Genomic DNA, 26,865 nt, shown 5'->3' with positions numbered 1-26,865 from the left:
AGGTCAAAGTTAGGCCAGGATGTCAGCTTGTAGGTCAGGATTGCCACAGACACAATGTAGCCCTGGGAAGAACTTCACCGGGGCTCCTGAGCCCACAAGTAGGATGTATAGATGGAAATCCTGGGTCAGCACAGGCGCCCTCAGGGTTCTGACAAGTTTCTCTTTCATTTTATTGAGAGAAATGCACTCAGAACTGTCAGAATACTTTTTTTCCCTACTGAAACAGAACCATATTTGCCAAAGACCATGACTTTATTTTAAAAACTCATCTCAGTTTAGCTTTTCAGATTCCAGCAGAACTCCTGGGGGCAGAGACATACTACAGTAGGCAGTCACCCAATGAGAAGTACAGTGCAGGTCTAAACTCTCCAGATCCAAGAGTCTACTGTTAATAAGGCAAAGCTTTGCTTTGGGCCACTCTACATCACTTCTTAGTATGGTATTACAAGGACTAAATGTTGGGCATATCCTTGTCTCTAAAAACCCTAAACTCTTCCTTATTCTTCACTGACATGAAGATACAATTAAATCCTGTTCTTTCACAGTGGAACAATTTTATAGTTAACCTTAGAATAGGTACAGGAGGATATAATTTATAGCTACCTGCTCTCAAACTATTTCAGAAGAGTGTTTTCTCTGGTGAGGTATCCCCCCTTATGGTGGGGTCTGCACCCAAGCTTTCAGAAGGATAAGAAAACTTCATAGGAAGTATATCTGGAATGGCCTGAGCTGAAGGAAAACTCCTTTCTTCACTCCTAGTAATGAATTTGAGTTAAGCCCTGAAACATAAGACTTAATGTCTCTACAAATATGGTTTGTTTTCTTTTTTTTTTTATTTCTACCTATCTTGAAAGTTTCATGCAATCCATATCAATGAATAAAGAAATGCTGGGAAACCAGAGAGTTTTTCCAAAGTTCAGTGACATTAAATCTGAGCAGCAATTTGATGTCAAAGAAGAAAATTTATGATACATTCTTTTCAATTGAGTTCATTTGAGATACATATTTTTCATATTCATATCTCTCAGGAGAGAGACAATTGCAGTATTTCACTGTATAAAGCAGTTTAAATAACAGTGGTGCCATGGAGTAAGTCTGAGGTGGAGTCCTGAGACTAGCTCACTCATCTTTCCATTCTGAACCCTACTTTATTAATTACTGTTCAAGGCAGCTCCTGAATACATGAGACATTGATTCAGGCTGTAAATTACCCACAGTGTCTCCACATTGTTGAATGGTTCTACATAAGTCTTTTCTCTTAGTATGTGTATATTACACCTTTTCCAGTTATCAGGAAGCCACTGAGGGTCTTTATAGACTTCCCATGCCATTACCTTGGGTACTGGTGAGGTGACTATTTTATTACTAAGCATAGGAGGCTTTAATAAAGTCAGCACCAGGGACAGATTTGCTTAGCTGTCACATGTGATGGGAGTGCTGAAATATTTCATTCTCATGGCCAGACGCCTGCATTTCTCCATGGGAATTGCTTTTGCCTGTATCAGCTTGGTAGAATTCTAGTGTACTGACAAATTAAAATGAATGGTTAAGATCAGCAGATGGTTCAGATACACAAGACACATAGAAACCTGATTTAACTGCCTAGTTAATGCAAGGTTCACAGTCTCTTTTCATCATGTCACTTTTTAATGGAGCAGAGAGAACAATTCTTGAATCGATTTCTTAAGATTTTGCATCACTGTGCATTTACGAAAAATACAGTCATGCATGGCTTAGGTTTCTGCCTCACTAGGTATACTCACTATGAGCTGGAAGGAGGAAACTCTTATAATGCCCTTAGGTCACCTTGGTGGGTAAGTGTCAGGAGGTGTCTGACAGGCTTTGCCCCCAGAATGTTGTATTTCAGCCATGCAGAAGATCTTTGCAATAAGCCCCTCTTGTCCAGCAGCATCTTGAAGATATTTCTGTTGCTTGGCTGTAAGCCCACAATACAATTTTCCTTCCCATTCTGAGCTCAGCGTTAGTCCCATTGCAGTCCTAAAGACCATTGAAAATGGCAATAATGGCTAGGTAGAATCATGACAGACTCTTTTCAGTGGCACAGAAAACACAGCACTGGAAAAAAAATCCCTTCTCTGCCAAGGTTGCTTTTGAGACTCTCACAAAGTACTTAAGTTCCTCAGAGTCTTGTTATTTAGTTTTTCTGTGATCAGATTCAGATAAGGCACCACTATACAGATGATTTCTGAATTTTTTCAGGGGTAAGAAGTGTTTCTGCTCATCTCATTACACTGTTGCATTGATGTTCATGCTTAACTTTGCTCTTGTTCTTTGTTTCATCTGCCATGGGAACAGCAAGGATTAGGAACAGACTGTTTTCCATCCCTAAAACATCCCTTCACCCCTCTGCATAGATTGGGATTATGGTAACAAACCGGACAGGATTTACCTCCCAGCCATTGCAAATATTCGACTCTTCCTAGCATTTCATTTAAGGTACATCAGAAACGTCTGCTCAAGTGTGCACAGAAAACACTCATTCTTACAAATCTGAATATAATTAACATTTTGGGAAACTAATTCTAATTCTAGAATAGACTCGGCAAGGAGGAGGACAAGCAGCAAGGTGTCCCCATATGTTTTCCAAAGGCTTATCTGTGTTACCAGTTAGAGAATGTAAGTGTTTCAAATTATATTTTCTCTGCAAATCTCAAAGCATCTATTCTGTATCACAGTCCTGGTGAGCAACACCATCAGTCATGAGGAAAAGCCTGTGGAAAAAAATCACCTTGAATTTCATGGACTTTGGCTCAGATCCTTTTTGTTCAAGAGCCCCCTAAAATCAATCAGTGACACTGTAAAGATATACATCTGCATGATTAAGTGACAAATCAGATACAAAGAAACTGGCAAGGTATTTACCTTCATTTACTGAAGGTAAATAAGAAAAGAGAAGTTGCCAGAACAACACTATGAACAGACTGAAGAACAGCATTCACCCATGGAACTGCCATGGATCATATTTTTTATATTTTTATTTTCTCATTTATAAAGGCTTTTTTTTTTTTTTGTCACTGTTTCTCAAAGTGGAGAAGCCATCACTGACACAATACAATCTCCTTTTCTGCAGATTACAAAAGGACTAACAAAGCAATGAAAATCAAACCAGTACCACTGAAGGTCACCTGAAAAGTACTGACAGTAAAACAGATCAGAACTACCTTAATGAATTTCGTACTCTGGATCAATTAGTAGATGGAAAATAAATTTCTATTTCAGAGGGGGAAATGTAGAATTAAGGCCCTTCTAAAGAACAGCTTTTCTGGTTTTTTTTCAAATGGGTTTTACTGGATGATTCTCAAAGGAGATTGATGGATATCTTCTCAAAAGTCTAAATTCTATCTGGAAAAGTTTGATTGTTTTAAAGGGCTCTTAACACAGTGGGAGATCAGGTCTAAAAGAGCTGATTGGATTTGCAACAAGAGAACTTTTTAAATGCTAAAACAGATTGGTGAAGTGCTAGATAAGTGGAAATTGTGAATTAATTTTTGAAGCACAAGGTAGGACAGAGTAAATAAAAACTTGGATGAAACAAAGGGGCTGTTCACAGTCCAAGGCTTCAGAACTGTACATACAAAAAAAGGAAATGAATGACGAGAGTAGGATCTGTGTTTTGTAATAGACAGGACAAAATGTCAGGACACTGAGTCCTGAAAAAAAACAAGCATTAAACAATTGTTTGACACCTAATACTTCAGTGTCAACAATTCAGCTGTTTCTCAGGAATAAAACCACATCCTATAACATATTTTACCATCACATACAACATTATATTAAATATCAAATGCACTTTTTAGAGTTTTTTCCATTCCAATCACCATGTAAAACACATTTCCCAATTTGATTTGTTCATGGTCAGTCCTTAGTGAGTACTGAATTTTTTTTCAGCTCAGATTTATATTTTTCAGAACAAAGGAATCTAGGCACTGAACCTAAAAAATTAACTGATTCTGGTTCAGGTTTTTAATTTTTCTTTGAAGTAGATCTTATATTTTTGAGAGATGACTAATACTCATTTAAATAGAGAATTTACCACATCACTAATATCAACAAAGTGAGAAGTCTCTGTAGTCACCTAGTGGAATTCAGAGGAAGTTGCTAAAATCTGATCTCCCATGCAAGAGCTAAAAAACGTTGCGAAGGTGCTCGCTATCCTTATAATCTGAGTGTTTACATTGTGTCAATCAACATTATCTCTCCTCATCCAAACTTGTCAAACTGTTTAAAGCAAATTGAAAATAGATCACAGCAATGTACTTTTACACAACCTAAATTCAGGGCTTATGCTCTGATCTTTATGTAGCAGTCTTTCAGACTGGGAAAGATCCTATCTTAAAAAAAAAAAAAAAACAACAACAAAAAACAAAGAATGGATTTCTTCCACACTATGTTATTATATGTTTTTACGTGTGGATGCACTTAACCTACCTTCTTTCAGAAGAACAATAATATCACCAAAAGGAGATAGATAGATATATAAGCAAGATCATAAGTTCACAGACCCATAGGGTCACGCAGGTTGGAAGGGACCTCCTGTTCACAGCAGGGCTGGACGTGAGATTAGACCAAGTGGCTTGGGTTTGATCCAGTTGGGCACTGAGCTCCACTCTCTGAGCTGGTCATTGTACAACCCCTCTGGGCCCTGCTACAATGCTTGGGTGCCCTTATAGGGAAAAAGTTTACCATAGTCAGTCTGAACCTCTCTTTTTTCAATACGCACCTGTTGTTTCTTGTCCTCCTGCCCTGTAATGCTGGGAATAGCTGTGCTCCAACTACACAGTATCCTCCCTGCAGGGCCAGGGAGGCTGCTGTGAGGTGCCCTCCATGTCCTCCGTTCCCCAGCCTGAACAAGCCCTGGTCCCTGAGCCTCTCCTCATAAGGCATCCCCTGGCTCTAAGTACTTGTAGCATCTTTCTACATCCCCTTTGCTCAGATGTAAAGGACAATAAAAATGAGAACAGGTGTAGAATCAAGATAAGTATTTCATAAACTATTCTGTGAAATACAAATAAGCTGCATATAACATGAAGGAGACACAACCACCAAGCTGGGCATGGACTTTGACAGCAGCTCCAGCTCTGAGTCCTTTTGTATTCCTTCAGCAACACAATAATCTCATTTTCATGATTCACTGATGTTCAGCTGGGCTGATTCAATAGCATTTCTATTAAAAGCCAAGCAATCTAATTTACTTACAGACAAAAATAAGTAATTTTCAGATATAATATGAAGGGGGCAGAACAAATTCTATACCTTTTGTGGCTGACTACCTCTGGTGTTCCCGTGGGCTGACTTTAGGACCACTTACAAACATCTGTGCTTACAAGCAAGTGGAAGCAATCACCACGTACAGGTGCTGCTGGAAGCTTTTGTGAGGCTTGGGTTTTTTTCTCTCAGCAATGTACCCAACAAACAGTTTACAGTGGAAATGTGCTGTGGAAGGGGTCCTTGCAGTCTCATATACTTCCTCTCAACATAAAGAAATCACGATTTTTTTGGTATTAGTGTAAATTGCACTTTGCTTTCCAGCAACATTTGGTAACACAGCGCCAAGAGGGTGGGTTCAAAGCCCGCTGGAGTTAAAACACACGCATTTCCATTGACTTGCGAGCGCGTTCAGAACAATCCTGTCACAGACCAGACCAACAGCAGCCGGAGCAGCCACAGTGCTCCTTTTTGGAGCCAGGCACGTTTATTCCCTGCTGTTTCTCCCTCCTTCCCGCGGGCCTCATCTCCCTTCCCAGCGCTCCCCTCCGCGGGCCGCGGCCGCCACCTGCCGGCCTTGCCCGGCAGCGCATCCCACCGCCGGCAGCGAGGAGGAGCTGAATCCGAGCACCCGCTAATTGGGAATTAGGCGAGGGGTTTTAAGAGTGCCGGCAAAGCGCCAGGGAAGCAGCGGCGGGTTTAAGGGCTTTCGAGTGTCCCCTGAAGCAGAAGGCGGCGACCGCAAAAGCTGAAGGCAAGACCTCAAGGCATCGTCTGGGTCCCGCTAATGGATTCCTGCCCGGTTGCAGGTGCTTTGTTCCAGCCGCCTGGGCAGGCTCCAGGATCCGTCGTCTGTTCAGGATTCGGAGCTGGCAGTGGCCGTAAGCCCCAGAGGACTCGAGATGCCGAAGCTACCGAGCAGACGTGCTCACTGCTTCCAGCAGAAGCAAGTGCTGCTCTTAGCACTGTGACCTGCTGCTCGGTATAGGTGCTGCCTTCTTCTTAAGGGTGGGACGACACTTTTGGGTATGGTCAAATCACGCTGGGTGCAGAGTTGGGCTAGCAGCATTTTGATTCAGGCTGGAAATGCTGCTGCAAATACCATATCAAAGAAGCTAGTTCAAAGGCCTGAGGACTCTCCCACACATTGCTGCCAGTGCATATCCCAGGCCAATACATGGAAGAGGAGAATGAAATCTGCTACTTGGGCTTTATGCCAGTCAGGGACTTGTACCACTCTTTCCAGGCTGGATTTCTGTTGTATGTTGCAAGGATTTTGTTTTGTTTTCAAATACAGCTTTCCTGATTGAAATCAGGCTCAATGCAAAAGAGATGCTGGGCTCCTGCAGCTCTCAACAAAATCTGCATGTTAGAAGCCTGTGTTGATGAGCTGGAATAAATTATTCCAGGGAGGGTAAAGAGGATTTTCAGGTTTAAAGTCCTGTTATGCAAATCAGTTGTCTTCTGTTCTGCCTTTGCATCAACACAGCCTGTCATAGTTCTTCTGCCACGCTTCATCTTCTATTTCCAAATCTACATTTTTTCAGACAATTTGATTTCAAAATTATATTTACATTCTTAACGTCTCTTAATGAGCTTATTTCATTGGTAGCATAAACCTAATTATGAATCACACCAGGGGCTCTTTTGCTGTGAATATTTCCTCCAATTTAGCCTGATCAAAGATTTCTGGTCCGTGTGAGAACCACAGTTTCAGATATTGCACTCACATATCTTAAGAATGAGTTTAATATTTAAATAGAAACAATGAGTTAAATTTTTTTAATGGAAACAATCTACTCAAGTTAGTTAAAAGCTAGTTAGCAAAAGGCTGAGTTCAGACTGTCTTTAAAAAACATGAATAGCCCTTAACTGATACACTTGGGGTGTATTGTAGCATTTTTCTCTTTGGAGGGCATCTCCAAATAGGCAAGTGCCAGTAGCTGTTACCTCAAAGCTAGCCACCCTCAGTAATAATATTAATAATAATTAGGGGATTTACACTTTAAAAAGGGGTTTTTCTAGGGGGTAGTGTTTGTTTATTTCTATTTTTAAGTGGACTGTGTATTCTGGGGCTTTCGTGTCTTTTACAATTTTTTTATGCCTGTTTTCATTGACTACATTTGCTTAAGGTGTAAAATGGCTTTCCATTATTAAAGCCATACCCCAACCATGTGCATTGCAGAAAAGGTTGTTGCTGACAACCTTGTCTTCTACTTAATCCCTTTCTCTGGTGAGCTGTAGAATCTGCATGCAAAGGTAAAGTGCAGACTAGGAAACCACAAGCTCAAGTCCTAACCTCACCCCTTGCTTGAAGCCCAGATTTTAAAATCTGACTCCTATATTTGGGTTCCTAATTTGTAGAGGTGGGAAGCTTAGCACCCAGCTGCCCAAGGCGTTAGCTCCTTGCTTCCCAGACAGAAAATGTACTACAGTAAAGCAGATCATAGAATCATAGAATCAGCTTGGTTGGAAAGGACTTCTGAGATCATCAAGTCCAACCCTTGATCCACTACCGCCGTGGTTATTAGACCATGGCACTGAGTACCACATCCAGTCTCATCTTAAAAACCTCCAGGGTGGAGAATCCAATACTTCCCTGGGCAGCCCATTCCAATGTCTGATTACGCTCTCTGTAAAGAATTTCTTCCTAATATCCAACCTAAACCTCCCCTGGCAGAGCTTAAGACCATGCCCTCTTGTCCTAATGATGGTTACCTGGGAGAAGAGACCAAGCCCTCCTGGCTATGATCTCCTTTCAGGTAGTTGTAGAGAGTGATGAGGTCTCCCCTGAGCCTCCTCTTCTCCAGGCTGAACAACCCCAGCTCCCTCAGCTGCTCCTCACAGGACTTGTGCTCGAGTCCCTTCGCCAGCCTTGTTGCTCCTCTCTGGACCTGCTCCAGCACCTCAATATCCTTCCTGAACTGAGGGGCCCAGAACTGAACACAGTATTCCAGGTGTTACTGCATAACTGCTTGAGGTGGTATTATTGCTTCAGATGTCTTCTGATCAGACTTCATATGCCATCAGTTAATTGCTGAGAATTATTTGGAATTTAGATGTTTGCATTCTCTATATCGAGTTTAAATCATAAGCAAATCCCCATTCTTAGTCAGAGCTCCTCCTGAATAGATCGCTGTCAGTCCAGCCTGGAATCACTTTCTGCATCTGTTAAGAAATATTTACTATCCCATTCATATGCTTAGAGATTTTTTTTTTTAATCTCTCTGCTACACTTCAGAGAAAGAAACTACAGTTTTTAATCTTGAATATGAATATGCAGAACCCTCACTACAGCATGAAAGGGAAGAGATTTCATGCCTGTACTGAGAAAGAAGCTCAGTGGTACTGCCCTGGGCAAGATAAACAAGCCTTGATGATCCTAAGCAACTTTACCTGTAGCCTCCACACTCATGGGCCAGGGCTCTACTTCAGCTCAGGTTTGAGCATATTCTCCTTATTAAGGTGCTTGTCCTCTTGGACCTGACTTGTTACCTGATCTCTGCCTGGTGGGCTGCTAATTGAGCTGTTCTTGTCACCCCACTGCTGCCTGCTGGTCTCTGGTGCTGTGGTGAGGTCAGTGCCTGAATTGTGGGGTTGCCCCTTCCCCTTCTGTTAGGGAGACTCCCTCCTCTTGCTCCTCCCTTGTGCTCAGTGAGGAAGCCCCATGGAAGAGATGTCTTCCTGGCAGAGGAAGGTTAGGCAAGAGGGGGTGCCTGTCCTCCTGTCCAGAGGTGTTCTGGGAGGGATGCAGCTACAATGCTTCTCTTTGGCTTACTGTTGGCGATGTTTACTACAAATATCATTATTATTTAGTTACTACTGCTAGTCTCTATGTGATACAGGAGACTGTAAAGGACCCACATGCCCCATCCAGAGGGGCGGTATGGGTAACTTCATTATTCCTCTGCAAAACTCAGAAAACTTACATCTCCTTTTGATCCTCACAATTTTATGTGTCTGAAACTTGCATACAGTTACTCCTGGCTTCTACAGAGGAAGTGAGGAGAGTATCTAATGATTATGATTATGCTTGATAGCTGCGTTTACCTTTTAGCAAATATTTCTTCGTGGAGTCTCTAATTAATACATGCAGACAAAAGGTTATAACTAGAGGAGGCAGAACAAAAAAAAGCACAGCCTTTTTATACCCAATTAAAAAGAAATATTATCTTAATGAAAACTCTCAAGGAAGTAGAGTGAGTGAAAAAATCAGATCAAAGGCACTTAATAAAAGCCTGTTTTATATGAAACACATTATTCATCAATTAAACAATATGTGTTGTGGAAGAGAGAGCTGCAATACTGACAGCAGAGATATTGTGAGGTTCAGCCTGCTGGCCTTACTTAGCATCCTGCTTTCTAGCTTATCCTGTTGTTTTCTCAGGAACCATTTTCCAAATATAGGACTACTGAGCTTAATGTGCATTCACTGGTAAGATCTCAGTAGACAAAAGCAATCACTTAGGGATAGATACAGATACTATTTTGTGTTTTGTAGTGTTGTTCATGTTTGAGGCAGTCTAAATCTGTAGTAATGCGACTTAAGTAAATGGAACTAATCTGGTCTTAATTGTGTTTTAATTTTTGCTGCAAGGAGCCCATATCAAGAGAGTGATTTCAAGGGTAAATATATATTTTCTTACTGAATTATGAAACACTAACAAAACTACTACAACTGGAAGCAAATGTTAGCAGCAAAACATGACCCAGGAAGACGAACTCTAAGCTCTTGTATGCAAATATTTTGTATTAAGTATTTACAGCTCCACCAGCCCTACAACTGAAACAATGTCCTGTCACTAACTTGCCAAATGAAAAATCAAATATGATATTAAGGGAATAATGCATGATCCTGAGAAAGGCTGTACTAAGTTAGAGATGAAAGAAAAAATCTGTACTAGGCCAAATAGACATTTGTTCCAACAGCAGAAATGCAATAATGTTTTCTTCAGGATCATAGAATCATGGAATAGTTTTGTTTGGAAGAAACCTTAATAATTATCTAGTTCCAACTCCCCTGCCATGGGCAGGGACACCTTCCACTAGACAAGATTGCTCAGAGCTCCATCCAGCCTGGCTTTGAACACATAAATTGGCCTATTCAAAGAGCTAATCACAATGACTCTAAGATTACTTTTTTTTTATTCTGATGAGAGCTAATTTAGGTAGTAGTATGTCTGTATAAGGCTGTCTTTATTTGTGACTGAGTCTGCACTACAAGGCCCATTTCTGACACCTACTTAGTTGGAAATTCAGTAACATGTGATTTCTGCAATTCTTCAAGATCAGCTTTATGTTTACTACACAAAATGAATTTGTATAGTTCTGCATAACTCTATAATCACCCTATTAACTTACTTACCCCCTAATTAATGACTATACTGCCTATTGCAGGTTCATGTGGGATTCTGCTGATAAACCGTTTCTTGAGAAAGCTAGCTAGTCATTAATCTCTCTGATTTAATGCTTTATTTATCTATAGCAAGATTTATCTTCTTACTATGTTACAGATTGCCTCCCTCACTGCCCTCTAATACATCTGGTGAGCGACCTTGCCAAAAGCCTCTAACAATCACACCTTTGTCTACCCACTTCTGAGTCAAAGAATGCCAATAGATTTCTTTGACATACTTTCCCTGTTAAAATCTGTCCTGAGTCATTACTCAATTTATAATTTCTACTTAATTCTGTTCTCTACTGTAGCTTCTACCAAGAGCCTACTTTCAAAATAGGATTTAACAGTTTGCATTTTCTTGCAACATCCTTAGAAACCTTTTTAAAAAGCCTGACAATCCTGTGGGCTCACCGGCTCCAGCCTCTGCTGCAGTGACCTAGAGCTTGATCATTTTTTATGTTACTTCCTTCTCTGGATGGGCATCCAGTGGCACAGGCAAGTGTGGAGCTATGACATGTTTCTTCTGTGTGTGGCTTTGACCCCGCAGTACCCTCTAAAACACAGCCTACATGAACTCAGAGTACTGCTGGGGAAAGGAAGAAACAATAGAAACGTCTGTCCATAAAGTGAAAGCTATGGGTGACTTAAAACCTTACCAAACAATCCTTTGGTAACTCTGGATAAACAGTTTCTCTAGTCTGAAATGTAGATGTATTTTAAGACCTGATATTACTGCTGTCTAGAAGAGCTTCTTTGTACTTGGAGCTCCACAAACATTTGCAAAGAAAAAATTAGATTTGCAATATAAATGTATGTAGAGACGGAGACATTATTATCTGTTTTCTTTGCTGAAGCACAAAGACTAAGTAATTGTCAAGACAACATTGGCAGTCTGAGAGAAACAAACTTTTTTTCATAACTTACTCCTCTTTCTAAATTACGGGTTTAACTTTCCCATTTAAATATATCATCACATTGTAGAAAATATTATTTGTAGTTTTAATCATATTTACCTTCTGTTTCTTACAGAAATTGGTGTGCTTATGTCCATACCAGACTCCTGCCTACAGTGGTAGTGGACAACCTGGAAACCTTCTCATCAGGCAGAGCGAAGCCTTGCACTTGGCATATTGGATCATGTGCTCAGAGGTATGTAGAGCTAGGAAGAAAGAGTACTTGCAAGTTCTTTAATTATCATGCTTAATTAATACAATTATGAGTTTAGAAATTAAATTTAAAACAAGAGGGAGTAGATTAGCATGTTTCCAGGTCTTATCTTCGCACAACTCTATAGCAAGTATGAGCGATCATGATTATGCATGCCTTCATTCTGGCCCTCTGATCAGTTCAAAGTCTTCAAGTAAATGAAAGGTGCAAAAGTACAAAATCCTTTTTGTGCAGTTTTCCAAGTCTGTGCTCTGTTAGAGCAAAAGGCTTCCCCTGAGAGGCGCAAGTATTTTTGTTATTATCTCTCTGCTGAGTGCTTATTTCTGGCACTTTATTGCTTTATTCACTGGTCAGGCCGTGAAACTAGGCAAGTAATTGGCCTGGATGCAACTCATAAATAATAACTCTGTCAAACGTATTCATATTTGTGGTCTGGGTGCCTCATTATATTCTCCAAATGTTACATTTCAGTCATAAATGAAATTGGGTTTTGATACATGAATCTGGAAAATAGCAAACTGAAACAGCACCAACAAAACAGAGATTGCAATGTCTTTTCCCCTTGAAAAATTTCAAAAATCTCTTACAAGTCAGTTTGACTGTTCTGGAAATTTTTCTCTAGCTGGTATGGCAAAGCATGCTTAAAGGTTTGAGGTGAAACAGGGAATAGAGGTTCCTTAGGATTTGTGACTCAGAAATATGGTTGATTATATTGCAAAACTCTGGAGTGGACCCTGTGATTGAAATGTTGCCAGTTTAATGTTTTGGTTTGTTTTGTATTTTCCCCTAATTAAATCTAGATAATTCACATCTGCTTCTTGTGCTGCTCCAGTAAATAAATCTTTACTGTATATATTTTTGAGATTTGTGTACGTGGAGAGTTATTTTTGAAATAGCTATTTCTGATTAACTCCTTTCATGGACACTTCATTTTTGTGAGTGGTTTTAGAAATGGATTATGCTAATGCGGAATAAGGTGGTTTTATCATAAAATAAGACCATCCATAAAGCAAAATAACTGAGAACTGTCTTGATTTCTGACCACCTTAATCTTTATTAAGTTCTTGCTGCTGAAAAAGCCATTTCGTAGAGGCAAAGCTGGTTGGGAACACATGCAAAGCTCCTGACAGCTGCTATGAGAATTTTAATATATATAATATTACATCCCTTATGAAGGGGTGATAAGATTAGCTGGAGTGTAAAACAAGGTGGCATTTTTATAATTCATTGGGAGGGTATTTTTTGTCTGACACCCTTCAAATTTGTCTCTTCTTCTGGAACAATTTAGACAGAGATTTTGTGTCCAAAACAATTCAGTAACCATTTTATCATTGTATTTTCTGAAATTTTAGGTGTTCTTCATGTTAGCATTTAGCAACCAGTAGTACTCTATGATATTATTTTTATTCAACCTTTGGATTTAGCATATTAATAGGGCAAGGAGTCTTGCTGTAGTTTATTCTGTATGCCCTACTGAAGCCTGTTAATTCTAAACTGATTTCTCTGTGAAGTTAAGAAAGCTGGAAGTGATGGGGTAGCCAGGACACGCAGAATGTGTTGAAATACAGAAACAAAATTGCTGCTGCCTTTGCAGTTGCACACTGTAACAGGAATAATTGAGGCATCACAATTACATATCCATGCCCTCCTTTCCTTGATATCCAGAGTGGAAATTTTCACACTTTATTGGATTAATGTTTGTATAATCCTGTTTAAAATAATCAGAATGGAAGGCTTCCAGTGTACACTAAATGTGAGCTGGTGTGGTATAAATTTATTGTGAATGCATTTTTTCACCAATTTCAAAGAAAGTGGTATATGACAATGGTATTTTTTTTGCTCACTTTGTTCAGTTTAGTAGAAATTAATTGTAATATCTTCCATGACAGTTTGCAGTATTTGACTCCTGAATAAGATAATCTGGGAAAAAAATCTGACAGCACTAAATAGACGTCAGGTTCCTTTAAAATTCATGCAGATGAACAGAAGGCTGCGATATTAAAGCTGTGATTGCTATTGAAACACCAAACCCTAGTTAACTTCCAAGCAGGTAATGAAAGGATAGATTTTACAAGTGAGATAATGTCATGTGGTTATACAGGTATCCCACAACTCCTGTTTGGTCACCTAAAACAGATTTAAATTTTTCTTGTTTTTCAGGTCCCAGACAACAACACACCAAGCCTACAGGATCAAACATAAAATAGTAACATCGCTGGAGTGGAAGTGCTGTCCTGGGTACAGTGGGCAAAACTGCCAACCCAAAGGTAAGTAGAGTTGTTAAGGTTTGAGACTATTCACTTCAGCAAAAGAAAACAATGCAGTTTGGTTTGTGAGCAAATGGCTGTGCTGAAAACCAATACAGTCCTTCCCATTAATTTAAAACCAGAAAAAATGCCCAGTAAACTAAAATACTTTGGGATGTTGACTCTTCCCTGCACATGAATTTCCAGAGAAGCTAAACAGAATGTCCTTTCCTCTCTTCCACTCTAAGTAAAGCTCATAAAATCTTCAGCCTTATTTCATTTTGCTAAAATATGGAGTTCATATTCAGTGTGCCTCTTTTTTTGACCTTTTAGTTATTGAGCATTGCAGTGCTGGGGATATTAAATTCAGGTCATCTATTGAATGCTCGCTGTAAAATTCATCTACAGCACTGTTACTCTTTTGGCTTTCGGTTTCAGGCCCTATGAATATATTTTATATGTGATAAAATAATGTATCGATTTTTTCCCCCTCTGAATTGCGTAGGACTTTTGTTGTTCATTTCAACAGTGACTGAATTTTACTAGGTATTACACATGGTCCCTGTTTAATTGTGCCCTTTTAGACAGAACAGTCTTTTACCTCTGCCCTCATGATCAAACATGTGGCATCATACTGCAGTTTTACATCTATATAATAGCTATTTCTGTGGTGCTGGCCTTAAGCAAGCAGCCCTTGAAAAATTAAATATGGCATCAGCATACATGTTTTAAATGAATGAATATTACAAGAAAGGCCATTAGATGTGATAGGGAATTCAATCAGCAGTGGTAAAGTAGAGGCTATGATTAAAAATTAACGTAGGAGAATGAAGAAAAATCACTGTTATTCACATCCAGGAGGGAAATTTCAATACTGAAGAGCCAGGACCTCAGCAGGCACAGAATTCTCCTCTGTGCAGCAGAGTGTGGAGTCAGATATTAACACAGGACACGCTCAGTCATCAAGGCTGTCCAGTGAGCATGGATCAGAGGTTTTAAAGGTTTCTTTTCAGAAAAATGCAAACATGAGCAAAAATAGATTAAAAAAATGTAAAGCGTAACATTGAGGGAGGAGGTTGGAGTTGATAAAATTGAAATGGCATCAAAACAACAGGGAAACATTGACCAGGAAGAAAAGATATATAACTCAATTTGTAGTGTCAATTTGTGTAAAACTAAGAATAAAGGAAAATTCTGTGAAGTGTTACAGGAGCAGGCTTGAAATTACATCTCCTGGGTTCTATTTTCAAACCTCTTTTGGCTTGCTGAATAACCTGGAGAAGCCACTTATAATCTGCATAACCAAGTTTACCCATCTAGAAAATTGAGATGACACTTATCTCACAGGGGCACTGGGATATTTAATTAATTAATGCTTGTAGAAGTGCTTAAAGAGATTGGGATGAAAGGTGTTATGTCAGAAAAGCTTTTCTTCCCTGCTTCTGGAATCCTGCCTCCCATGAGGAGCAGACCACCAGCACAAGCCCTGCCTGTATTATTCAATTCCCATGAAGGGACGTCAGCTAATGAACTTGAACAGTTGGGAGCCCAATAGCCTTGTCTTCAGGCACTCCGGCGGGGGAGAGGCACTGTAAGCTCTGAGTGGGGCTCTCCAGCGTCACTGAGCCTTCCACTTGGCCTCTCTGTTGTTCAACAACAGAAATGATACTGAAGGATTCCTGTGCCAGGGGAACTGGGGTGTTCTGACAATATGTTTTAGATCCTGGGAAGGCACTGTTAGTGTGATGTGGGTTGCTTGTAGCAAATGCTAATTTAAAATGCCTTCTGGTTTAGCTTCTATCTCAGACAGAGTGAAATCATATGTAACTATTTCAGTCTGATAGTTTAGGCAGGAGGAAACACTTGTCACCATCTGATAGTTATTAGACATCTGAAAAAGTTATTTGGTAGCCCCGTTGCAACTGCTTGGTTACAGATGCTTCTCAAGGTAATGCAGTAGTGAGTGAAATGGAAGAGATGTATTCAGATCACTGTTTGTAACCTTACCTCCCCTGTGGCAACACATGGCCAAATTAGATAAGACATGGATTCTAGTCCAGCATGGACAATGCAATTTTATGAGAAACTTTTTAATGGAAAAATGTAGACATGATTTCTTATAAGTCTCATGAAACATCACAATATGGACAATTCAACAACTAAAGCATCATTATTTTGATTTGGGAATATCAAATGCTTAACTGGGAGCAAAACTGTTAAAACAAAAGGACATGTAAGTTCTGTGCTGCAAAGTTCATGACCTGTCACTTTTACTAAAAAAAGCTTTATTTTAACTAACTTTGTGCGTATAGTAATGTCTGAGGAGAAGAAACCTCAGTTCCCTCATGCACATATGGCCTCTAAACACTATGTTATGTGTCACAAAAGATTTTAAGAACTGGAAGATGCATCTTCAAATGTAGATCATTCTGTGTTTGAATTCGGCTCTGCTGTGGAGTGAGGCTGAGGTGACCGAATGTGTACCAATCTCCTTCCATTTGCCCCGGCCTTAGTTTAGAGCAGCGGCCGGCTCTGCCAAAGCCTTTGTCAGCACCGAATTCCCTGGCGTGGCAGTGATGTCCTTTCTCCAGCAGATGGCTGTGCAATGTTCCGCACGGGAGTGAGAGCCGTCCTCTGCTTAGGTTGAACTGCACACACAAAAGGTAGCAATTCATCTTGAAACATAGAGAATGGGAGGAAACTACCGAACCCCCGAAAGGGATTCCCCTTCAGCCACTCCTGCTTCGTCAAAAATATGTTGCAAGAAAAAGGTTCAATTTCCATATTTTTAATATTCCCTGAAATGGTTTTGCACACTGTGTTTAAAAATACATGGGACAATAAATTATATATCTAGGCCAATATATTGAATGACAGGCCCCTAATGTTGCCTTTCAATATGCATTACCTAATATTTCTGATATAACTGGAAGAATTCATTGCTCAGGGTTTTATATTGCTGCTTTATTTGGTTTGTTTGGGTTGCTTTGTTATCGTAAATGGCACCTATAAGGTGGGTCTAGCAGTCTAATATTTTATTTTTTTTAGCTTAAACTGAGCATAGCATATTTAATTCTTAAAAGATCTCAAATGTGAGTCATTTGATGCCTATTTTTACCCTAAAGAGTATGCGTATTAGATTTTCGGTCTGGTGCTCCCATCATATCTTCCATTATCTAATATCTAAGATGGGAAATCTGAGCTGTGGGACCAAGGAACATGTAGATGTAATTGCCATATGATGTCTTGGAATTGTTCTGTTGGAAAAGGCCTGAGCCACGCTGGAAGAATGATGTAGGAGAAGCTATATTGCCAGTGACTCTTCTGAATTGGTTTCACAAATGAAAAGCCTGAATTTCTAATGGTGCCTGAGGAGTACCTTTCCTATACAGTGATGAAATTTAAAAGGTGTACAATGTGTGATACTGTCTCTGGGTGAGGCTCATGTGTGTGTGCATCTCTGGCTGCAGTCCTTGCTGCTGTCAGGGGCAGCGTAGTGCACTATTGGCTTGCTCCATTACTGGTTTGCCCCAACAGAAATACTGAATCCTGGGTTTTACAGCAATTAAGTTATCTGAACAGTTCAAAGTATTAGTAAAACAAGCTCACAGGGATAAATATATATCCTTGGAACTCTAAAACTGAACAAAACTGTAACGGTTTGAGTATTCTAGAATGTGGAGTTGTGAGTGGGGCAGTTGATTTATTAGGGAGGATGAAAGATAAGATTGATAGTATAAAAAAATGTGGTGTCTGTAGCACTAACAGTGTCAGTGAATGCATTTAAAGCAACAGAAAGGCTGGTAAATGAAAGAATAAAAGGACATCAATCAGCTGGTCTTTATCACAGGCAAGTAACTGACTCCCTTGTCATAGATTATATCACCACATCCCCACCTGATAAATCCTGTGTAATGAGTTGGCCTGAATGCAAGTATTTAGCAGTCAATAACCATGCCACAGGAAGATAGCAGAAGCTGTTTTAAATTATAACTATATGAGGATTTTGTATTTCTTATCAGCCAATCTCAATAGATTCTATGAAACTCTCAGTCCGTATGATAATTTCCTCTGAGTTCCTATCTTAATTTTTACAACCCCCTTAATGTACAACATAAAACATCTTATATCACCCTTAAATCTTTTTATCTTGAAATATACTATTTAGAGACGGATGAAACATGGAATTTCTCAATTCAGCATTTTATTCTGTTTCCCTGGAAACTCACATTATGGCTAAACTAGATTTTAATATTTGAACTGTAAAATAATGTCACCATGCCCAAGTTATTCTGCTTGTAATGTACTAAAGACTGGAAATCACATTAGTGCCACATAAGGGGCATTCCTTAGACATGCTTCTTCTGGAACAACATCCACTTAAAAATGTTTCATGAACTGAGCAAGCATATAAAAATTGGTATGAATTTACACTAGCAAACTTATGACCTACTTTGTACATATTTCATTTTTTTAAAAAATAATGAAATGAAAACAACACCACCAAGCCTAATGGCTAGAGAAGTATGTCAGGAAGGTGGAAACCTCGGTTTGGTTCCCAGTTATTCTGTCAGCTATCATTTGTGAATGAAGGCATTTCACTTTTCTGGACCTCAGTTTCCCCAGCTGTGATACTGAAATAATAATAATGTCAGTACAGCTTTTTACAAATGATTTTGGGATCTTTTAGGCTGAAATATAAAATAAGCACAGATAGTCCCATTTGCCATCACCAAAGAAAATATTTATAAAATTATCACCTTTGTGAAGATTTTTTACGTGTGTACCAGTCACAAATCTCAGATGATATTTGTTGGAACTTGGAATTTGATTATGTTTTGAAATGGCTTGTATTTTTTAGGTTCTGCAATGATGTAATATCACCATTGCCTTAAGTGGTAACATTTCCATAGTCGAAGATCTGTGTAATCTGTTAAAAAAAACCCAAAAAAAACAACAATAAAACAGGCCCAAAATTAGTTTCAGCAAACCTGATTTGTAGCTATAAAAAGCCCTAATTAATTTTACAGCTGACAATCTCTATATTGTCTTTGTATTGTTGTTTTATATTGTTCTAATATATTCCTCTAGAATTTTTAGCCCTGAGCATTTAAAAATTCTGTTCATTGTAAAGGAAGTTTTGGTATTTTAATATTAACACCAACCTTTGCCAATCTTGACAAGCCATTTATAAAGCCAGTCAATGTCTTCATCAACAGTGTCCCACACTATATTACAGATGCACTAAGCAGGTAAAGAGTCACTGTAGATGAAGTAGGCTTTGGTAAAGTTGGTATAGAAGAGAGAGAGAAAAAAATGTTGTGGAATCATCCAAATTGTCATGTTCTGTGGTTCACTCACCTCCTTTCATCTTTCTACCTCTCTTAGCTCAAGAACAACAATCAGTTATACATAGCAACCAGGCTGAAAGCAGCAGAACTGTCATTGAGAGGACACCAGGAGCTCCTCAGGACCCCAGTGGGCCAGGTCAGTTGTTACCATTACTATTGCCTCTAGCCCAGTCACTGACCGTGTGACTCACTAAGATCACTGCAAAAACAATTTGAGGAAAATCCCTATCTGCTGAAGGGACCGGAATGAACCTTCAGAATTTCTAGCAGTCATGGTTCAGTGGTATGCTCATCTGATACAGATGGGCAGAAGAAACTGAATTTAAGGGTACCAGCAGCTTAGCATTTATAGAGTGTCTTGTGACTAAATTAAAACCAGGAAAGTATGCTCCATAGAAATATTTAAACTATTGTGTTACTGAGTAAAATAGATTAATTATCAGTTGGGGGGGGGGGGAAATTTAAAAAATAAACAAAAAATACCAAAACAAAGAAACCCCAAAACTAAATCTAGGGGTAGTAGAGACCAGCACTGGTCATAAAAGAAAGTGTAATGGTGTTAATTGATTATCTGAATGTGTGATTATTGTTATGTATTTTCTTACAAAAGTTGATGCTTTATTCAAAATGAGTACAATGACACTTCAAGCTTTAACAAGGGCAGCTTAGGCGCATTTTAAGCTACTCTGTCTAGGATTATCAAATAGCTAAGGAACACAGGGATAGTTTTATACCACAGATGCTTGAGACTATTTCTGATTGCACTATTCATTTGCTCATTTTTGCATTTACTTTAACCTATCTAGACTGTAAGTTTTTGGAACATAATGTCAGTGTTGTCTTGCAGGGGTACGTACAGACCATCTAGCATTGTAAGAGCTGGTTAATAACAATAATGCTTTTATTCAGATAGTGATGTACATTGAGAAGTTATGTTAGATGACTGTGGTGTGAAAAGCTTCTCCACTTCTTGGTCTCTAGGAATGCTGGGTGTCCTCACTTCCTGTTGTATTTATTTTTCATTACCATCTGTATGATTTAAAGTTTACCAGCACAAATATTTCATAAAATTAATTTCATAGTTGTCTGCATAAATATTCATGGGAACAGAATTTTATTCATGCCAGGCATGTTTGTGCACTCGCTAGACTGGGAGCAGAAACAATCATGGTTTATCAGATCATTCCAATTAACCATTATTTCAAATACTAATTGTTCACTATAAAGAAACATGAAAAGGTATCCATGATTTAGAGGTGTTGAAGTAGTTGGCACACTGTACTATACTCCAGGCTGTACCATCTGAAGTTGTATATGCCTTTGAGGGTGTAGATATGTTGGTAGGGCAGAATTATTTAGAAAGCCTGTGTACTCAGAACTGCCAACAATCAGCATGTCTTGTTTAATTAACAACTAAAGAAATATGTGAAACATATTTGAATAAGGAAGTAATTTGAAAAAAATCATCCTCTGCTTGCAATATACTCCCCAGCAGTGAGTGAAACTGCATTTGTCAGGTAAATTTTGTGTGGCAAATTATATGCAAGTTATTTGGCAGCATTCTCTACTTACTGTCAAATAAGCTTGTAGTTTACACGGTGAGGAGCCAAAAGATGGACAACATGTGAAATATGGTGTAAAGGATGCATGTTCCTTGAACTTTCTTACTACCTCCCTTTCTTTTGGATCTGTTGATGCTTTGGTTATGGATGTCTACACTGGCTTTCTGCATAATCATCAGCTGTTACACACTCTAGTGTTATTGTCACTCACACAGTTGGCCTATATCCGAAAACATTTTAAAGAATCAAATAAATAAGGCAACTTATGTTCTCAGATCTATGTTTTGCAGTTGTCAATATACTGTTCTGGGCTGGGATATTCATGCATGCTGGGAGAACAGGATGTCAGAATTGAGATCACCGCAGGGTTTTATGGAGACTATATGCATGTATGTGCTTATGTCATATATGTTTTTACTTTAAATCATGATTGAGAGACAGAAAAAGAGAGGGAAAGAGTGAATCTGGCATGAAAATGTAGAAAAGTATTTCAAATGGGAGTTAGGAGTCTGTTGCCCATTGATGATATTGTGTTAGCAACCAAGTTTCTCAGTGGTGGAGGGAGGAGGATGTTGTTTAGTAAAGCAGACAGGACACATAAAGAAGTGAGCACTGGAACGTGCCACTTCTTTTAGTAGGAATTATGCTCTGAAAAATAAATCTGAAATTGGAATCTGAGCTCCACGTTAATTACATTTTCGCTATTTTTTTCAAATCAAAGTGGGTAAGTCTAGAAGGAGAGAGATACCTCTTCTGGGTGCCAACACTGCAAACATGAGGTGGGGTCAGGACTGACTGCCCTGATCTGTCATTCCATCAGAAGCTGCCATGAATCTACAAGCCAGATTCTGTTTCCAGCTCCCACTATGCAGCCATGCCACTTTCCAGCATAAACCCTCACTTTCAGCTTCATCTATGTAGCTTCTCTGCTTCCCTCAGTCAGAACTGATAGAAACCAAACTGAATAAAGCATTACACTCTGCAGGTTAGGTGTCAGTTTGGGTGGCTGTGCATGAGCCAGTAATGAATTCAAATCCCTTTTTGATAGTAACAATTCAACCAGGAGCAGAAGTATCCAGATCTGTTTGTCTGTCACAAAACAGTATGACCATGAAGAATTTTCAGACAAAGATCTATCAATGGCCTGTCTCTGCAGGGCTATTGGAGAGAATTGCCAGAGTCTAAACTAGATGTTTGAGTTATAAACACACTTCAGTATCTGTGTAAATAGCACCTTGGGCAGAGAAGACAGCTGGAGATGCAAACATCCTAACCTAAAAAAGCTAGCCTTATTCACCAGGCTCTACCAATTATGATTTTTACTACCAATATACCTCTGCAGGAGAGCATTCTTAAGGGTATTGACATGCTTCATCTGTGCTGACTGGGTGCATTTTCTGGATTTTCCCAAATGCTATCAAGTTAGATAAGCCACATTTATTTTTTACATACTAGAATTTTGAAGAGTGAAAGTCATCAGAAGAAGATGCCCTTTTACATATGACTTGCTTGGGTTTTTTTTGGAGTCTTTAGACCCCTGTGCTTAGACAGGATTTCTGATTATAACTGTTTAGTGCCATGGGAATAGACACTGGTGCCATAATGAAAAGTGACAAAGGATCAATAGCAGTACTGTAAATTTACACTAATAAATATTAGTATGTACTGCTAAAGAATCTCTTGCATAGCAGTTTACTAAGTCATAGCATGGCCAGAATCATGTGTCTAACATCACGTGTCTAATGTAGCCCATTTAGGCTGAATTGTTGAAGGAGCTGACGAGATTTTCTAGCTTTGCTTACAGGGATTCGAGAATTTAATTTTATCAGCATCCTCTGAAAATCCCAGACTAAGTTTGATTACTGTCATCTGTGAAACTCAGATGGCTGGCTGAAGTCATGTGGAGTCCTTATTTCAAGATCAAGGTTTTCTTCACTGCCTTAAAAGCATCCATTTAGGCCTTTTTTTTCTGAATAGACTAAGAGTGTCAGGAACAATTTGAGCAGATTTTAAAATAAACTTGACTTCATAGGTTGAACATCTATTCTTAATGACAGACTAATGATTATTCCAAAGTCCTTTATGTTTTAGCTGTTTTTCTGCCTTGCTGCTGTGTTAAACAAGTCTTTATTTTGACCTGAACAATGAAAAGATGATGTATTCCTTCAGACACAAGCCTTGCAAATTCATGAAGTTATGTTATAAATAGTAAGTAAAAATGAATGCTTCTGTGATTGTGTTAAAGGAGATAGACTAAATGAGGGATAACTGAATACCCTGTAGGATGCTAGGGGGAGAAAGAATGGCATTATGTTGATTAAAATATGCTAACCATTCAAAATACACTTGTAGAATTATAAATACTTTATAATGGATACGGATGCTTCAGCAATTAATTACTGCTGTGCTGCTGAACCTCACTAATACGTGATACATGACAAAAATCAAGATGATTCACTGAAGACTAAAAATTCAGAAACTTTTCACCCCACTTTCAACTAATGTCTTTTAAGCCAATTACTCTTCCTTTTTTTTTTCACCCCACAGTGGTTTAACAGTTTTTTTTTTTCTTCTAATTTTGTTCTCTGACCAAGCACTTACACAAAAAATGAACGAGAAGATTAGCAGTCAAGAGATGAAACTGACTTTTCTACAGAAGAAGGTTGACAGCATTGCGGCTGCAATGAATGATGTGAGCAAGATGCTTTCTTCTCTGGAAGGCAAAATCAATGAAGATAAGGGCAGAGACTTCCAGTCTTTTCTAAAAGGTAAGAAAAATAAATTAATGTAATCACTCACCCTGCAAGGAACCAAAAAAAAAAAAAAAAAGGCTAAAAGCCTTCATGGATTGTCCTGTTCTATTGCTCAACATTTATGGGGAGAACTCATTTTTAATTTCATTTCATAACAGAGGGATTTTTTTATTTCACCATTTTTTATAGTGTCTTTCATAGTGACAAAAAATTTGTATTCTTGGGTACTACATCGTCTACATGTTAAGCCATTATCAAGGCATTTTCAGTTACATAGAACTTCTGCAAATATTCTTATCTCTGTTTTTGTTTATCTGACAGCAGATAAAGGTTGTAGTATTTGCCTTGCTACCAAGTCTAACTAATATGCCTTAATACATAATTCACATATGCAGGGGAAATATATAAGGAATTCTGTGGTGGTTGTATTAATAACATGGCAAACATCATGCTGAATAATTCACTGACCATATTAGGCTACCTTTGATAAACATCTGTACTCGTGTTCCGTATATGAGAAAGACACAGTTAGAGATCAGGAGCTTGGACAGATCCTCACCAGTAGAATTATGCATCCATTTTTTGTGAATCCTGCAGCAAGACCTGTTTGTTACCCAAGTACAAATGGTGCTTAACAAGCAGATTCAGACTGAAACTTTAATTTCCTTGATGTGCAGTATTTTTCTCGTTTTTCAGGAATTTTCCCTAAACTGTATTTTACACTGTAGAATCCAGAGGATTTTTCTACTGATTAAAAATAGAACAGAGAATCTGGAACTCCTTACGTTGAGATAAAACTTCATGAACAATAAGTGCTTCTGTATATCCTTCAGATTTACCAAGTTGGACCCTATTTCTTGTGTTTGCAGTCCTCTGTCTCCTGAGTTGCTCCTGCCACATGCTAGATGGCTCCCTTGTATGCAAGTTTATTCCATCTCTTGATCAATGACCTGCTTTCACCCCTCCACATATTGCTAGATGGCATTCTTGACCTTTGGGTATACATTTAATTTGTCTTTGAATATTTTCCATTTCCCTTCTGCTTTCTCCTCATTCTTTTTCATATTCCACTCATTCTATCTGTCTTTTTCACACTAGTCTAACAGGTGACTTGCTGCAACCTGCGCTCCTGCTTCTCCATTCCCTATCTATATTTCAGGGTCTAAGTCTTAATTAAAATGTGCTGTCCAAAAAAAAACTCATTATTTCACACTTCTCTTTAAATGTGTTTCAAACCTTTATTATTGTTATGTGCAATGCTTTATATTACACCTGTTTAGACAAAATCTCCAGTTGATGGCCCTTTTTTGATTTATCTTCTCAATCTATCTCCTAACCAAGTAGCTCTAATGAAAATGATGCTATCAACTACATTTCTTGACTCTAATAATGGGCATTCTAATACAGGTTATACTTGGCTTGTACATAGGTAAACAGCAGGAATGAGGGAAGGAGGGGAGAAAGAACAAGGTTAATGTTTTTGTTGGCTTTTATATGTAGTGACAAAGGGCAACTGTGGTTTCTGTCCAGAAAACGTCAGTCAGTTGTACTCCAAATGCATAAAGAGCATCCTAAAGTAGCAGGACCTGGAAAGAGTTTCCATGCTGTCCTGTAACTTGGTACAGAGGTGCAGTATAGGCACATCAGACTTGCTAAAAATTACACTTAGAAGCTCATCAGCTTTTTTAATTATCGCAGAAATTCCAAGTTCTGCCCAGCTTTGTATAAGGGTTTGTTAGGAGTGAGGTCTGATTCTGTGACCAAGCAATTCAGTACAGTTTAAAAAGTCTTTAATTCTTAGTTTCATCTGTAAAGGGACTTTGGGGACACAAACCTGTCACTTGTTAATAGGGGGCAACACTCACTGGAATAACTGATAAGCTTCTCTAATTTGATTTGTTAAACCTGTTGTGCATTTTAAAAATTGCTTTCAGTACTCAGGAGGCTGTTTGCACTTTTTACTTAGGGAAAATAATTTGGTATTCTCCCTTTAATTTAATAAACTCTGCTTACTTCTTAATATTGTTTTCTTCCTCCTTCAACTCCATATTTTATAGACATCTTTCCTCTTCATTATTAAAATGTACATGCCTTTAAAAATGAACTCAACAATGGAGTGTTAATCACTTCCAAGTCAGAAATGTCATTTACAGCTGCATATATAACCTTAATTCAGTCTCCTGTGTACATACATTTATTTTGCACATTATTCTTCAAATAATTGAAACTGCAAAGGGAGTATATGTTGACACAAAGTAATTACACCCTTTGGATTTCATCCAAGAAGTTAAAATTGAAATTTATAATCTCATAAAAAGTGCAAAAGGTCTTTAATGTTCATAGGTAGTTTGGACCTTTCTATTTCAAAATGAGCAACAGAGAAATTGAGTTACATCCCTGAGTGCACAGCACATATTCTCAGCTCAAGCTCAAGAATATACCCAATTGTCACCTACAATACAAGTTTGGGTCAGGTCTTTCTGTGGAGAAGTGTGCTCCCACAGCCCCTGGTGGGCTTTGGAGTAGTGCTTATTTACTTGCTACCTAGTTGTCCTGGCCAGCAAGCAGTGGAGAGAGAAACCCAAAGCTGTCTGTTTTATCAGGCTCTACACCCCCTTGGAAATGGGAACCCCTGAAAACCAGAGCTGAGCTCCATAATGCACTTGCAATCCAGCTAAACAGAGTAGGAATAGGAGAGAGGGTGGCTGGCACCTTCTTGGCTGTCACAGAAAGAAAAGGTATAGATCCTGTGGAACACCTCTCTCAGCAGAATGGTCTGTTATCAAGATTTGTTGCTGAGACAAAGGAATTTAATTGATTCCTCGCAGAAGGTTTAGAGTAATCTTGATTCTTTCCACAGCCATTAAAATTTTCTTCACAGCCCGCTGTGTCTCAGAGCACGGAACACTTTTCAGCATCGTAAAGTAACCTGAACAAATAATCACTTAGAATGGTTTTGCTACATGGTAGTTATTTGACTCTGCGTTCACATCTTGGTTCTTCCTCTCAGCTGCCAGGACATCTTTATTCTCAGATATCTGAGAATGTGTAAGTGTGCACATACATGTGCGTATTCATGTACATACATCTGTCTAGTCTTTCACTTGCTCTTCAGGTAGTAAAGAGAAAAGTAATAAAGATAATCTCGGTATTATCACTGTT

The 26,865-nt window shown here is 38.7% G+C and overlaps 1 protein-coding gene across 1 annotated transcript in view; it reads left to right on the top strand.

The window, feature by feature from the left end:
* MMRN1 (multimerin 1) overlaps positions 1–26,865 on the top strand; it is a 43,423-nt gene that overhangs the window by 3,648 nt on the left and 12,910 nt on the right. Inside the window, exons 2-5 of the mRNA XM_051789741.1 lie at positions 11,654–11,773; positions 13,952–14,058; positions 19,426–19,524; positions 23,545–23,718. Of these exons, the coding sequence (XP_051645701.1) occupies positions 11,654–11,773; positions 13,952–14,058; positions 19,426–19,524; positions 23,545–23,718 (500 nt within the window). The remainder of the gene's footprint in view (positions 1–11,653; positions 11,774–13,951; positions 14,059–19,425; positions 19,525–23,544; positions 23,719–26,865) is intronic.

Source organism: Manacus candei, unplaced genomic scaffold (assembly GCF_025592945.1).
Source record: "Manacus candei isolate 608988 ecotype Guabito, Panama unplaced genomic scaffold, ASM2559294v1 h1tg000028l, whole genome shotgun sequence".
In the NCBI taxonomy this organism is placed as follows: domain Eukaryota; kingdom Metazoa; phylum Chordata; class Aves; order Passeriformes; family Pipridae; genus Manacus; species Manacus candei.
Note: the sequence above shows the minus strand (reverse complement) of the source record. Positions and strands in the feature narration are given on the sequence as shown.